This window comes from Cryptomeria japonica, chromosome 8 (genome assembly GCF_030272615.1).
Source record: "Cryptomeria japonica chromosome 8, Sugi_1.0, whole genome shotgun sequence".
Classification (NCBI taxonomy): Eukaryota; Viridiplantae; Streptophyta; class Pinopsida; order Cupressales; family Cupressaceae; genus Cryptomeria; species Cryptomeria japonica.
The window spans coordinates 440253367-440266733 of NC_081412.1; the positions used below are offsets into that span (position 1 = coordinate 440253367).

A 13367-nucleotide genomic window follows, 5' to 3' on the forward strand; every position below is an offset into this window, starting at 1 on the left:
ATTCCACATTGAGGGGGGGCTTCCTAGTCTCTCTTCTTCTTCTTCTCTCATATGGGGGGGACTTTTTCCTCACATGGGGTTTTGTCCTTCACATACTTCTATGAGAGTTCTTTGTATCTAGTTTTCATCTCTCTTTTGGGGAGGGTTTTTTCCCATTGGGTTTTTCTCTCTTTCCACGCTTTGTGAGAGATTTCATTGCATTGGTTTGCATGCATTTGCATTTTTACATGGGTACCTAACATGGCCTAGTAGTCGGGACCCATCTTGCATTGCTTAGTTGCATTGTAGACTTAAGTGCATTCCCCTAAGTTGCACTTAAGGGGGGGTGTTGGTGTAAATAATTATTCATCTTGGATATTATTATACCTTACTTAAGTTTACTTAGGAAATGCATTTCATAGTAGTTTGGATATGAGACACTTGGGTGTTTGTGCCACATTGGGATAGTGTGTGTAGGAGAAATTCCACCTTCTATGGTGTTGATCTTGTCACTACTTTATCATATCTACTTATTGTGGAGTGATAATTCCACCTTTGGTGGGTGATCCACCTCATGTGGAATATTTTATTGTTTCTCCTACCTACCCACACCTATTTCCTACCTACCCTTGTTTCTTATTGAGCCATATGTCATGTTTGTGTGCTCACATATCCATATAGCCTTGCCTATATAAGTAGGCTCATATTCATTGTAACAACAACCATTGATCATTTTCTATTGATGAGAATACAGTTTATTCTTGTTCTATATTGTGTCTCTATTTTGTATATTTCATTGAGCTCTTGATCTTGGCAAAATCTCACATTTAGGAAAACAACCTTGCACAATGAAATTAATAGCAACTTAGTACTTTGAGAGATATTGCACCTTCTCCATGCACTCTTGCATGACTAAAGAACCAAAAACTAGGGGGTTCTATTCTATAAGCCCTAATATCAAATGAGATTAAGAACATAATCGAACAAACAAAAAATTAAAGCATAAGCAAGAATACCTATATGTAACGGTGCCAAGAGACACCAAAAGAACACTATCACTGTATAAAATGGAAACAAATGATACGAAAAGTGATTGAAAAGGTAGAAGGCATTGTCTCTATTTATACATCTTAATAAGTCACAATAAAGTAGGCCAACCACTTAACGAACTTACCACAATACAATTGTAAATGCAAGTTATAAATGCAAGGCACATTATTTATGCAAGTTACGGCTACAAGCTACATGACCACATGGTGTACCACAAATATTAGTGACTCAAAAGGGCACCAGATATTGGTTTTCAAAAACTGTTAGGGAAAAAAAAAGTAATTCAGGTTATATTGAACCCTGAACATATATGTTTTAGCAAGTAGTACTACCTCCTTCTACTTGGCTTCTATTGTTTATTACATTCCACTTCACTACCTTCTCTCTCCACATTTGAAGACGCCAAAATATTGATCACGAATTTGAACCTCTAATGTCATGGATATTTGCCAAGATAATATTTGTTTCACTATAATGATTGCCTACCATGTGGAATCTAGTTTAGTATATTAAATTTTTGAAAAATGGCCATGGGTATTTTGTTCATTTCTATTGTTGTATATTTGCATGTAGTGATATATTTGCATGTAGTGAGCCCCTAAAAGGACATGTCCTTGTTGAGGGGTTTTGACAAATTTGTGACTCTTTAATAGGCATTGAGGAGTTCACTTTTGGTGCCTGCTAGCAATTGGTCTTTCTTGCCCTTTTTGCAAAGTGACCTTTTTTTGTCCCTTGTACTGGGAAAGATGAAGACAAAATGGACGAGTGGGAAAATTGGACAATGCACATGCATCAAGTTGTAAAATAGAGGGATGGTGAGGCAGGAATTAGTTAGATCTAGGAAGGAGGGCTTTATCTGGTTCTTTAAAGTCCTAGGTGGAGTGTTGTTAGTCGGAATCGTGCTTGGACTCTTAGTGGGGTACTTGATTGGCTCAGGGTGGCCCTTTATAGGAATCGACAGTAGTACGATAGGAATCGGGAAAACAATTACACCCTACTCACCCCGTAACCGGGGGTGGGTGGGACGACTTATCCTATATCCACCCACCGCCCCTTATAATAGTAGGGGCCAACTCATTCCTCCCCTGCATAGAAAGAGGAACTCCTATCAGTCCAAATGAAGAGCAGGGTATTCCTGCCTGGAAAAGGAAATAGCATTGTATTGTCCGATCCCCCCGGGCACCTCTATTGTAGGGGGGAAAGTTTAAAAGGCATTATTAGCTATTCCTATTTCAAGAGTTTATATTCAAATGCAATGTCCAAGAAGTATAAGGAAGCCCAAGTCCATATGTAAGTAGGTCCTACATAATCCAAATTACTTTTGTGGTATCTTACCTTTTCAAAACCCCATATCAAATAGAATACTTGAGAAATACTTTTTTGTACCAGTGGGATTTTGTTGGGTACTAGAAGGTTTGTTACTAGATTATATTTCTTCACAGAATATATCAATTAGCATTTCAATAGCACTGTCACCCAAACTCGGAATTCTTGTGATACGATAGTGTTGCTTATGATAACACAAGTTAAATTGACAACTACGAACTCTAGTTACCCACTCTCTTATTTCCAGTTTCCTCAATCATTGCATCTGTAGCTTCTCAACATGCAGAATAGACACATACCAGAAAGACAATAGCTATGTCTAAAACTGCATGCTTTCGTTTTCATTGTAAGGTTTCTTAGTTGAAGAACATTCTATCCTGTATCAACATTTATGGTACCAAAAGTTACACTAGTATTCCCAAACAACAGAACTATCATACACTATTTCTAGATTGTATGGAGGATGATAATCCCTTATTCGCTCATCTATTGTTAGAGCATTCCTATAACCACTTTTTGATCTACTGTATTGCCAAATTTTTGTCACTTGCAGAATTTATCTTCCATGTCAGCCAAGAACTGCAAAACTGGGATTTTCTATTAATTTTACTATGTGAATTATAGAAAGAAATACAATTGAATCTGCAAAGACCCAAGACAGTAAGCATCAAACCAATCAGGAAAGCATGATAGAAAAGTTGAAATCTACTATACTAGAAATCTGTATGCTATGTAAAATTTATTTCTGACACTGTGTGCAACAGCATATAAATGATTTTTTAACAAAAATCCATAGGCAAATTTTACCTGGAAGCTAGGAGCTAACCCAGTACTAAGCAACAAGCGACCTTTTGAAACATTCTGAATGCCATCCTCCGCCTCCAATTCTCTTATAAGAGATTCAATCTCAGGCCACTGCACAGCCACAAATGCTAATCTTAGAATGGAGATTTCTATATGATATAATAGGGTGGAATTTTCCTTATTATATGTTCTTTGAGAAATTATCATAAGAAGGGCATTCTAAAGGACAAACATATCATAAGAACTTAACAAGTGAGCCCTGGTTAAAGTTCAATTGGTATCAATTGAATCCCGATAGGAAATTTCTTTTGAAACTTAGAGGTAATGAAATCCTAGGAAATTAGTGTATGCTTTGTAAACTATCACTACTTTAAAAGATTAAAGGAATGTCCAAAGTGGAAGAAAGCATCTAAAAACCAACTGAAACAAAATTACCATTATTTTTTAAATTTTGAGTTGCCTGTAATTGGAAAATGGGACCAATTTTACAAATGGCGAGAACGTCAGTGTGATATAGCCCTCCCAAATGTAAGGAAATGGAGAAACAACAAAACAATAAGAAAATGAAAATGCAGGTAATAATAAAAAAGTAAATCATCAGGAAAAAAATTAGCATATTTCTTCAGTCCAAAGACCTTTTCTAGGGAATAGAACAAAAAACCGTATAAGCAGACATCTTAAAAATATTGCAATATATCCTAATATATCTTTTTTCTATAAAGTTCCCCAACATTGAGCATGACTGTGACTGAAATTGTCACTGATATACCACCAGTAATAACTAATATCACAATAAATTCATTTATTTTCTATATAAGCCTCATATCTGCAAGTTTTTACCATTCTTCTCTGGAACTTTTATGAATAGCATATACACCTTGTACAATGAAAGTAGCTGTTAAGACTCCCAGCTGTCATCATTGAATAGCAGTTAGGTCTGTCGCCAATGGACAAAAGCAATTATTGCTGTTGGTATTTCAAAAATGAGCTCAGTTATCTATAGTTGAGAAGAGAGGTTTGGAAACCTTGTGAATACAGAACATGATTATCGTTATTGTGATTAGTGATTATGACTGTTTTCTTTGATAAAAGAGAACACTGCTGTCATTATTTATGATTTGTGAATGTAGTCATTACTACAAAAAACCATCAAATGGTTTCACTATCCTTTGATTTGTCAATATTATTGCACCACAGATGGTAGCACTGTCATTGAACTGCTGTCGTTTCTACTTGATCAATAAATATTGTTGTCACTACTTCATTTGTAAACATAGTTGTATTATTAAGCTCATTGTGTTTGAATTTCCATTGTCATATATCAGCTGTTAATAATGTCACGTTGAAATCGTTGTTACCATTATTGTCTTTTGAAATTACTATCTGTTGTGACCTTTTTCACACATCGCCCCATTGCAAATGGGGACCTTTCCTGCTTTCTAGGGTTTTTGTTAGTGTCCCGTGGTCTTCCGCTTCAGTTTTGCCGAGTGTGTAAGTTTTGAACGGTTTGAGTCCTAGAGATTGAAAGTCAGTTTGTGCAAGCCAAGTGATAACGGAGTCCGGATACCGTCAAAGTGCCCAGAACGGCCAAAGGACGAAGAACGCAATTGATTTGAACGAATTTGAACAACTTTCTATTTTTTGAAAGTTTGCTTTTTTGCTTTTTCCTATTTTTTAGGAAGTTTCGTTTTTGGCATTTTTAGCCCAATCCCCGGTATGGCTATTTTTAAAAGTTTTCCCTATTTTTTTAGGGATGCCTTTTTTTTCTTTTTCGAAGTGGGGGCCTAGGGTTTGCACTAACACCACTGACTTGCTTCGATCGCAATCAAAAATTTTCAAGTTTTGACCTAAAAAGCTAAGTTCCTACATTTTAGGGGTCAGGATGCTTCAGATGGTTTGCTTGAGTATGGATTTCAAATTTCAAGTTAATTTGGTTAAAATTGAAGAAATTGTGGAACTTTGAAATTTTTGAAGTCTGGCTAATGAATGATGTTAAGTGTTATGGCAGGTGATGAAAACTCCGCCCAAGGTGCTAATGATGGAGGTGTCTTCAAAGTCCGCCCTATGCAATGGAGCCATGAAAGTCCGCCCTCTTGGGAAGCCTTCAAAGTCCGCCCTCCAAGCAAGGTCAAGTCATGAAGGTCCGCCCATGGTGAAGTCTCAAAACTCCGCCCAAGCATCAAGATGATAGCTCAAAACTCCGCCATGAAGTTGGAGGCTCAAAAGTCCGCCATGCTCAAACATGAAAGAGGTAGCCTAAAACTCCACCCAAGCATAATGATGGAGGTGTCTTTAAAGTCCACCCTTGGAGGTAGTCTAAAAGTCCGCCCTACTTGTTGAAGTCTCAAAGTCTGTCCTTGGAGGTAGCCGCTCAAAACTCCGCCCTACCCATGCATGATGATGAAGATGCCTAGAAAGTCTACCCATGCATGATAATAGAGATGCTTCAAAAGTCTACCCTAGACGAAAGGCATATGAAGTGAACAAGGAAAAGTCCGCCCTATGGAGATGCCTAAAAAGTCCGCCTAGGGATATGGTGAATGGCAAGTGGAAGCTAAAAAGTCCGCCCTCCCAATTGAGAAGAGAATAAGTTGGATTCCCAAAGTCCGCCTTCTTGAACACTCTAAACTCCGCCCCTTCAAATGAACCCCAAAGTCCGCCTTTAAGCATAAGCTAAAAAGTTTGCCCAAGGTAAGTAGTGTTGTGAGCTACCAAAAGTCTGCCCTCCAAGCAAGTTGAGTGGTGCCTAAGACTCACGAAGGCCGCCTTCATGTGCCAAAGGTATCAAGTTGAACAAGGTCTGCCCTATGAGATGATGGTTGAGTGGTGTGCAAGCCTCTCTAAAGTCCGCCTAAGGTGATGAAGGAAGAAGCATATCTATCAAAGTCCGCCTTAAAGGTGTTAAGGGTAACAGGAGGTAAGTCTAAGGCAAGCAAAAGTTCGCCTTGGAAGACATACAACATGGTTTAAGTGAGTGAAGTCCGCCCAAGATGAAAGATGATGCCTATGTTGAAGAAGTCCTCAAAAGGTGAACTCAAAAGTCCGCCCTCCTAACATCATGGCCAGCTCAAAGTCCGCCCTATGCTGGGATATAGTTCCAATACTTGTGCCAACACTCCAAATAAGTCTGCCATGTGATTAAGGAGTCAAGCAAAGTCAACCAGCAAGTTCGAAAATAAGTTTAAAATGCAAGTGATGTCATCAAATCCATGAAAGAATTCGAATTGCTAACTGAATTAAAAAGTTTTTGGAATGGAAATCATAAGGAATCTTGCAGGCTTGAGAAGCAATTCGAACTTAAAATCAAATTATAAAGTTGTAAAATGAAGGATTCGAACTTAAGGAAGATGACATTGCAACTCAAAATCAAATTGGAAACTTTCTCAAGGTTGAAAGCTGATTTAGAAACATGAATTGGAAGGATATTTGTGTGTTTCTAATTGTGAAAACCAACTCTAATACAAATAAGACATTTCTCCTTTCATTATTACACAACAAGAGTTCAAATTTTGTGAAGAGTGAGAGCATTTTCAATCAAGGTTCTTGCAGGTTTGAGGGATTTTAAGAAGTTTTATTGCAGATTGGAGGTGTTGCAGGGTGATCTCTTGCAGATTGAGCGAACTTTTGAGGGAGTTTTAATTTTTCAACCTCATTCTTATCAAGTATCTGCAGATTTTGGAGTCCAATCAACTAGTAGAAGGCAGAACTTCCAAGTTTTCTGAGTTTTGTTCCTTCTATATTCTCATTTCTGTCAAAGGTGAAGTTGATTGGTGGGCAGACTTATCAATTTTCACAATTTTTCTGAGTGTATTGGAGGTGTCTTCATCGGGCTATTCCAAAATTTTGATAAGAGGATCATTTTGGATTGAACGTTCTTTCTTTCTAGCATGACCTTCTAAGTGTTTCAAAGATAAAAGTATTGAGAAATCGGAAGATCAAAGCATTATGCCATCTAACCTTTGAAACTTTGCACTAAAAGATAGATTTCTAACTTAATTTCCTTTGGTTTTGTAGGTCGCGGGTGGTAGTAGGAGCGGGATCATCTTAGAGATCCCAGCTGGAGTTTCAAGCGAAACGGAGGATTGAGGACAAGTTCAAGAGCAAGGTTCATCCGAGGTGAAGATAGCCAAAATTTGGCTAAGTATGGGAAATGTTTCAGAAAGAAAATTCCAATTTCCTCAATTATGTTGTTTGTAACTAGGTCTATATATGGGTTCGGATTGCCTTAAGGCAACATCCGAACCCATTTAGGACTGGGCCCTATCCTAAAGGGTAACGTGCCCCCAAGTCTAAACCCAGCCCTATACTTGCACGCCATCCTAAATATCCACGCCACAATAACTATATTGGCGCCAAAAAGGGAAGGAGGCTGACTTGAATTAATAAAGGCTAAAGACATATATAAATAAAGATATCTTGCAAAGACAATTTATTCAAGTTCAGCGAATTAGCTATGCATGAAAAGGTGTGAATTTACAAGGAGGGTGCGAACTTGTCTAGACTTGTGCCAAATTGTCCAAGAGGACATAGGGCATTTTGGTGCAGTCTTGAAGCATGCAAAAAGGGCAGATCTGATATGTAAAGATCAGATTCAAAAAAGCAAGCTAAGTATTGTATGTTGTGCAATAAGAGTGAATACATAATCTGACCTGTGGGTCTTTAATGCTGGGTTTTTTCTCCTTGGAGGTTTTCCGAAGGTATTTGTGTTTGTCTCTTGGTTCCTTGTTTCATTCTTGAATTTACTTGATTATAGTTTACTAAATTACAAATCTGATTAATAAACTAGGGCATGATTAAATGTTACGAATCTGATTACTGATCTAGGGCACGAATTTAACATGGTATCAGAGCTAAGGTTATACTAACCCTCAGATTTCAGTAAGCTCTTACCTTTAGGTTGTTGTTTGCCTTTTATTAAGAAAATGACAGGGGTGAAGCTAGAGGGCATCATCGGGTCCTCATCAAGGAGTCGTTCTTTAATTCATTAAAGATTGTGGAGATTCGAGTGAAGAACCAAAGAAGGAAGTAACTGATATTTCTCCTTTCAAATTTTCAGATCTCTAGAATGCAAAGTATATAATGTGGAGTCATTACCTTATTCAAACCTTCAGAGTTGTTGATTTTCAGAATTGGTCTAAACCCTAGGTTGGTATATATTTCATGATTCTTAAACCTTGATGTGATCCGATCCAATTTTAATAATGATTGAATCTTTGATGGTATGGTAGATTTATTTAGCTACTAGACATGCAACTACTATTTTGTATTGCTAACAAAATCAGTTGTATTCCCACCAATCTTCAAACCCTAGCTGACTGTGCTAAGGCACATCAAGAGGAGATTGTGAATTATGGCTTTTGAAGATAGACTACAAAGATAGTTTCTTTTGAGAAGCTTTCGGTTCCAGTGTCAGTGTTATCTAAACATCAACAGGTGTATTTTTTAAATTCTTTATTAACTTTGTGATGAGAGACTTTATGATAATTGAAGGTTAAGTATTCCTGTTGAATATATGGGGTTTCTTTGTCAAGTTGTAATAATAAAGGTTTCATTATCAATATTTGCTTCTTATGGGTTTGTGCTTACTTAGTTTTGTAAAACCCCTGTTGGGTTGTGTGAAAGGAAAATAATATTCTCTTTGAATTAACCTGTGTTGGGCCAATCATGTTTTGAGGTTCCCTGTGACAGGTGTTTATCCTTGCAGGTCTACAAGCAAGTTTGTGCCTGTGTTACCTCGAGTTACCATCCTTATATCATCCCTGTTGCATTCGAGCTCATGTCATTAAATGTTGTGACAAATGCAGTCTTATCATGCGTCAGTTATCTATTAAAATAATTGCATGACAAGTTGCTTTCAGTTATTTGGTTATGATGATGCTCTTACCTACATAGTAGAAGTTAGAATGTATTGTTGTAAATAGCATATGTAAGAAGAGTGAAAGATGAACAAGTCAGTGGTCTCCTTCTGTGATTAGCATTGAGATCTCTTCAGCCTGAGGTAAGCATTTCACTCGTTAATTTCTTCTACTTCCACCAAAGCTAAATATAATTAGGATCTTGTTCAGCAAAGTATGAAGATTTTGTTCTACTTGATATTTATCAATCATATGTATGTAGTCATACTATATCTTGCTTGCTTGAATCTCACGCCTGTTCTCTTTTATAAGTATATAAGGATCCTTTCAGGCATGGTTATTCGGATGGGAACTAGGTTGTATCTCAGCCTCTCGGGGTTAAAGATGAAGGTTTTCTGAAAATTCACCTTGCAAAAGGTGAAAGTAAGAGAAAAGCAAGTAGCATCTTCAGTTGTATATGATTTCTGGTTCCTTTATTGATTCTTATTTGATTAAGGATTAAGAGGGAGTCCTATCTTCAATAAAGACTTAGTATTAAAGAATTGACAATCATTTGTTAAGTCTAGGGTTTCGTAAAGTTCTAACTTCCTTTCTTAAAGTATTTTGGTTTTTGATGTGATGATTTAACTCTATTCTCATCATTGGAATATAAGGAATAATTAGTGCAAAGATCTAAATTTATTGTCTTCTAGGATTAGAAATATGTCAAGGATCTAACCAAATTATTCCAAGTCAAGTATACTTTTGATATTTAGAATAATGGATTGTAAACCTTTATGAAAACTAACATAAAGATTTAGGATGTGTGTAGCAAAGTCTGATTTTGCAGATCCATCTGAAGACAAGCAGCTGATTGGTGGATGCCTCGGCTAATTCATGATCAAGGTTGAAGCATGTTGTTGCTGCCAAGCATATCTTGTTGCATTTTGAAAATCTCAAATGATTGTGAGCCGAAGACTGTAATCACCTCAGAAGGCTAACTCAGATTTTGAAGTGTCTCAGATAAGTGAAGTCACTTCAATCTCCTGTTGTAACTTGAATACCCTATGATCTCTTAGGACTACAGCAAACAGTCCTCAGTCACACTGAGTACTACTGAAGCTGAATTCATTGGTGCATGAACTGTATCAAGGAAATTGTGTGGTTTTGCAAATTCTTGTTGAATGGTTTCTTATAATTATTTATTATCAGAATCGTATAGAGATACCTGAAAATTCAATGTCTTATGGCAGGATAATCTTGCGTTGCAAATGTTCTCACCAAGTCTTTTGAAGCTTGAGTACTTCAGAAGATAGACTTGGAGCTGTGGAGAACACTGCCTTGATTGAGAAGGAGTCTCAACCTCAGTGATGCATTGTGTTTCATCAACCACCCTCTACGGGTAATGTAAGGTGGTAGTGTAATCTTCTCAAGGAGAAGAGTAATTGTTACCATCCTCTGCGGGCAATGTAAGATGGTAGAAAAGATGGAATTTAATCCTATGCTTGTGTGCTGGATGGAAAGTGTACTAGATAGAAGATTATGTTTATTCATTCTTTGCTTGTGTGCAAAATGGAGGACTATGGTCTATGCTTGTGAGCAAGATGAAGGATTATGATGTTACATTCTTCTCTAAGAGAAGATTGAAATGGAAGCTCTTCATCATTCTTAGCAGGCAATGGATGGTGTACATGCGTGATAGATATCATGGAAAGAGTCCATGATGTGCATATATATACTTGTGTTTATTCATGTCTTGCAAGTGTACATGATAAAGTTCTAGATTCATCCTCTACAGGCAAGGCAAGATGAATATTACAAAAGGTTCCATGATGACTTTCCATTATGTGATTTGGTTACTTATTTCTTATGGTTACTAGCTACTTGTTGTGATCCTCTCTAAGGAGTGTTGGCTGAGTTCAGATTAGAGATTACACAATGAATATATCAGGAAAAGTACTTTGGGTATCTGCTTCAACTTGGGCTCTGCAGTGATCTCTTGGGCATGTAGAAAGCAATCTTCCGTAGCATTGAGCACTGCAGAAGCTGAGTACAGTGCAGCATATGTTGCATCCAGAGAAGCAGTGTGGCTTCGCAAACTCCTCGTTGGATTATTTGGTCAAGCTAGTGGTCCTACCATCATTCATTGTGATAATCAAAGCTGTATAAAGATGTCAGTAAATCCTGTGTTCCATGACTGGTCCAAATATGTGGAAATGCACTATCACTTCATTCGGGATATGGTGCAAAGAGGCGCCATTCAACTAAAGTACATTAGCACGGATGAACAGGTTGCGGACATCCTTACCAAACCCTTATCCAGAGTGAAGTTCGAATACTTCAGAGACAGACTTGGTATTGTGGAAAACGGAACCCTGATTGAGAGGGAGCTCCAATCTCAGTGACTCTATCTGCAGCACTTTGATCATTCTTTGCTTGTGTGCAAGAATGAATTGAGTCCAATCTAAGCTTGTGTGCTAGATGGATAATTGTAATTATGTAAAGACCCACTTGTGTATTACACTTTCTATGCTTGTGTGCTAGAACCATCCTATGCTTGTGTGCTAGGTGGAAGATGTAATTCTATGCTTGTGTGCTAGATCCATTTTATGCTTGTGTGCTAGATGGAACTCCAAAGGTTCAGATTATGTATTCTCTTCTTCCCTAGTTAAGAGGGAGTGTTGTTTGTAACTAGGTCTATATATGGGTTCGGATTGCCTTAAGGCAACATCCGAACCCATTTAGGACTGGGCCCTATCCTAAAGGGTAACATGCCCCCAAGTCTAAACCCAGCCCTACACTTGCACGCCATCCTAAATATCCACGCCACAATAACTATATTGGCACCAAAAAGGGAAGGAGGCCGACTTGAATTAATAAAGGCTAAAGACATATATAAATAAAGATATCTTGCAAAGACAATTTATTCAAGTTCAGCGAATTAGCTCTGCATGAAAAGGTGTGAATTTACAAGGAGGGTGCGAACTTGTCTAGACTTGTGCGAAATTGTCCAAGAGGACATAGGGTATTTTGGTGCAGTCTTGAAGCATGCAAAAGGGGCAGATCTGATATGTAAAGATCAGATTCAGAAAAGCAAGCTAAGTATTGTATATTGTGCAATAAGAGTGAATACATAATCTGACCTGTGGGTCTTTAATGTTGGGTTTTTCCTCCTTGGAGGTTTTCCCAGGGTATTTGTGTTTGTCTCTTGGTTCCTTGTTTCATTCTTGAATTTACTTGATTATAGTTTACTAAATTACAAATCTGATTAATAAACTAGGGCATGATTAAATGTTACAAATCTGATTACTGATCTAGGGCACAAATTTAACAGATCCTAGCTGGAGTTTCAAGCCAAACGGAGGATTGAGGACAAGTTCAAGAGCAAGGTTCATCCAAGGTGAAGATAGCCAAAATTTGGCTAAGTATGGGAAATGTTTCAGAAAGAAAATTCCAATTTCCTCAATTATGATGTAGGCATGGAGAAATTCTTCTCCAAATTTCAAGGTATCAAGAAGGAGGGCATGATCACAGCGAATGTCTGAATAGCTTGATCCTATCATTTCATATTTGCAAGGGGTTATCCACTGCTTTCACCCTCCTCTCACGCAACATAAATTGTGATGAATAATGATGAACAGTAAGTACTCAACAAATACTGAGAGGGGGGGGTGAATCAGTATAGACAAAAACTTCCTAAAACCACTTTGACTGCAAAAACTGCACTAACTGGTAAACAAGATCACCGATTTAAATCAGCGCACTATCGGTAAAACACAGTGGGACTATGAAACACATAAACCGGTAACACTTAGATCTTCACAAAACCTAATAGCTCACTTCCACTTCACCCATATGCTTAAACAAGTAATACATCATCAAAAATATAAAGACCACTGGATCAGCATGCATTACTACTTAATAGAGAATACTAATCATCACATGAAAAAGCATCGCACATGACACACTAATTTTTCACGTGGAAACCCAACTGGGAAAAACCACGATGGGGATGAATACCAACAAATTGTTCTTTGAACTCTTATGAAGTCCGCTTTGTTAGGAGCCTAATCCAGTTAAGGACTTTACAATAGGTTCTGCTAGGAACCGATCCTGCTAGGGATCACCCGGTTAAGGGATGGCTAAATACCCGGTTAAAGGTTAGAACCCTGCTAAAGGTTACCTCGTAAGAGGATTTGAAGAACTCAATGAATTTGAGTGACCCTTTCAAAGAATTTACCGAAAGCCTGTTAAAGCTACCCGGTTAAGGGATTTTCCAACTGCTGAAATGGTTAGAAATCAACAGGTGATGCACTGATCTGATAACAGCACTCAATGCCAAGGCAGATCCACTTTAGTTCCTTTGCTTCTGCA

The 13367-nt window shown here is 37.7% G+C and overlaps 1 protein-coding gene across 3 annotated transcripts in view; it reads right to left on the reverse strand.

Moving 5' to 3' along the window:
* The window catches only part of LOC131052257 (uncharacterized), a 214279-nt gene that overhangs the window by 53317 nt on the left and 147595 nt on the right, over positions 1-13367 (reverse strand). For all 3 annotated transcript variants that reach the window (XM_057986897.2, XM_057986890.2, XM_057986882.2), the window contains one exon: positions 3163-3270. In XM_057986897.2, the coding sequence (XP_057842880.2) occupies positions 3163-3270 (108 nt within the window). The remainder of the gene's footprint in view (positions 1-3162; positions 3271-13367) is intronic.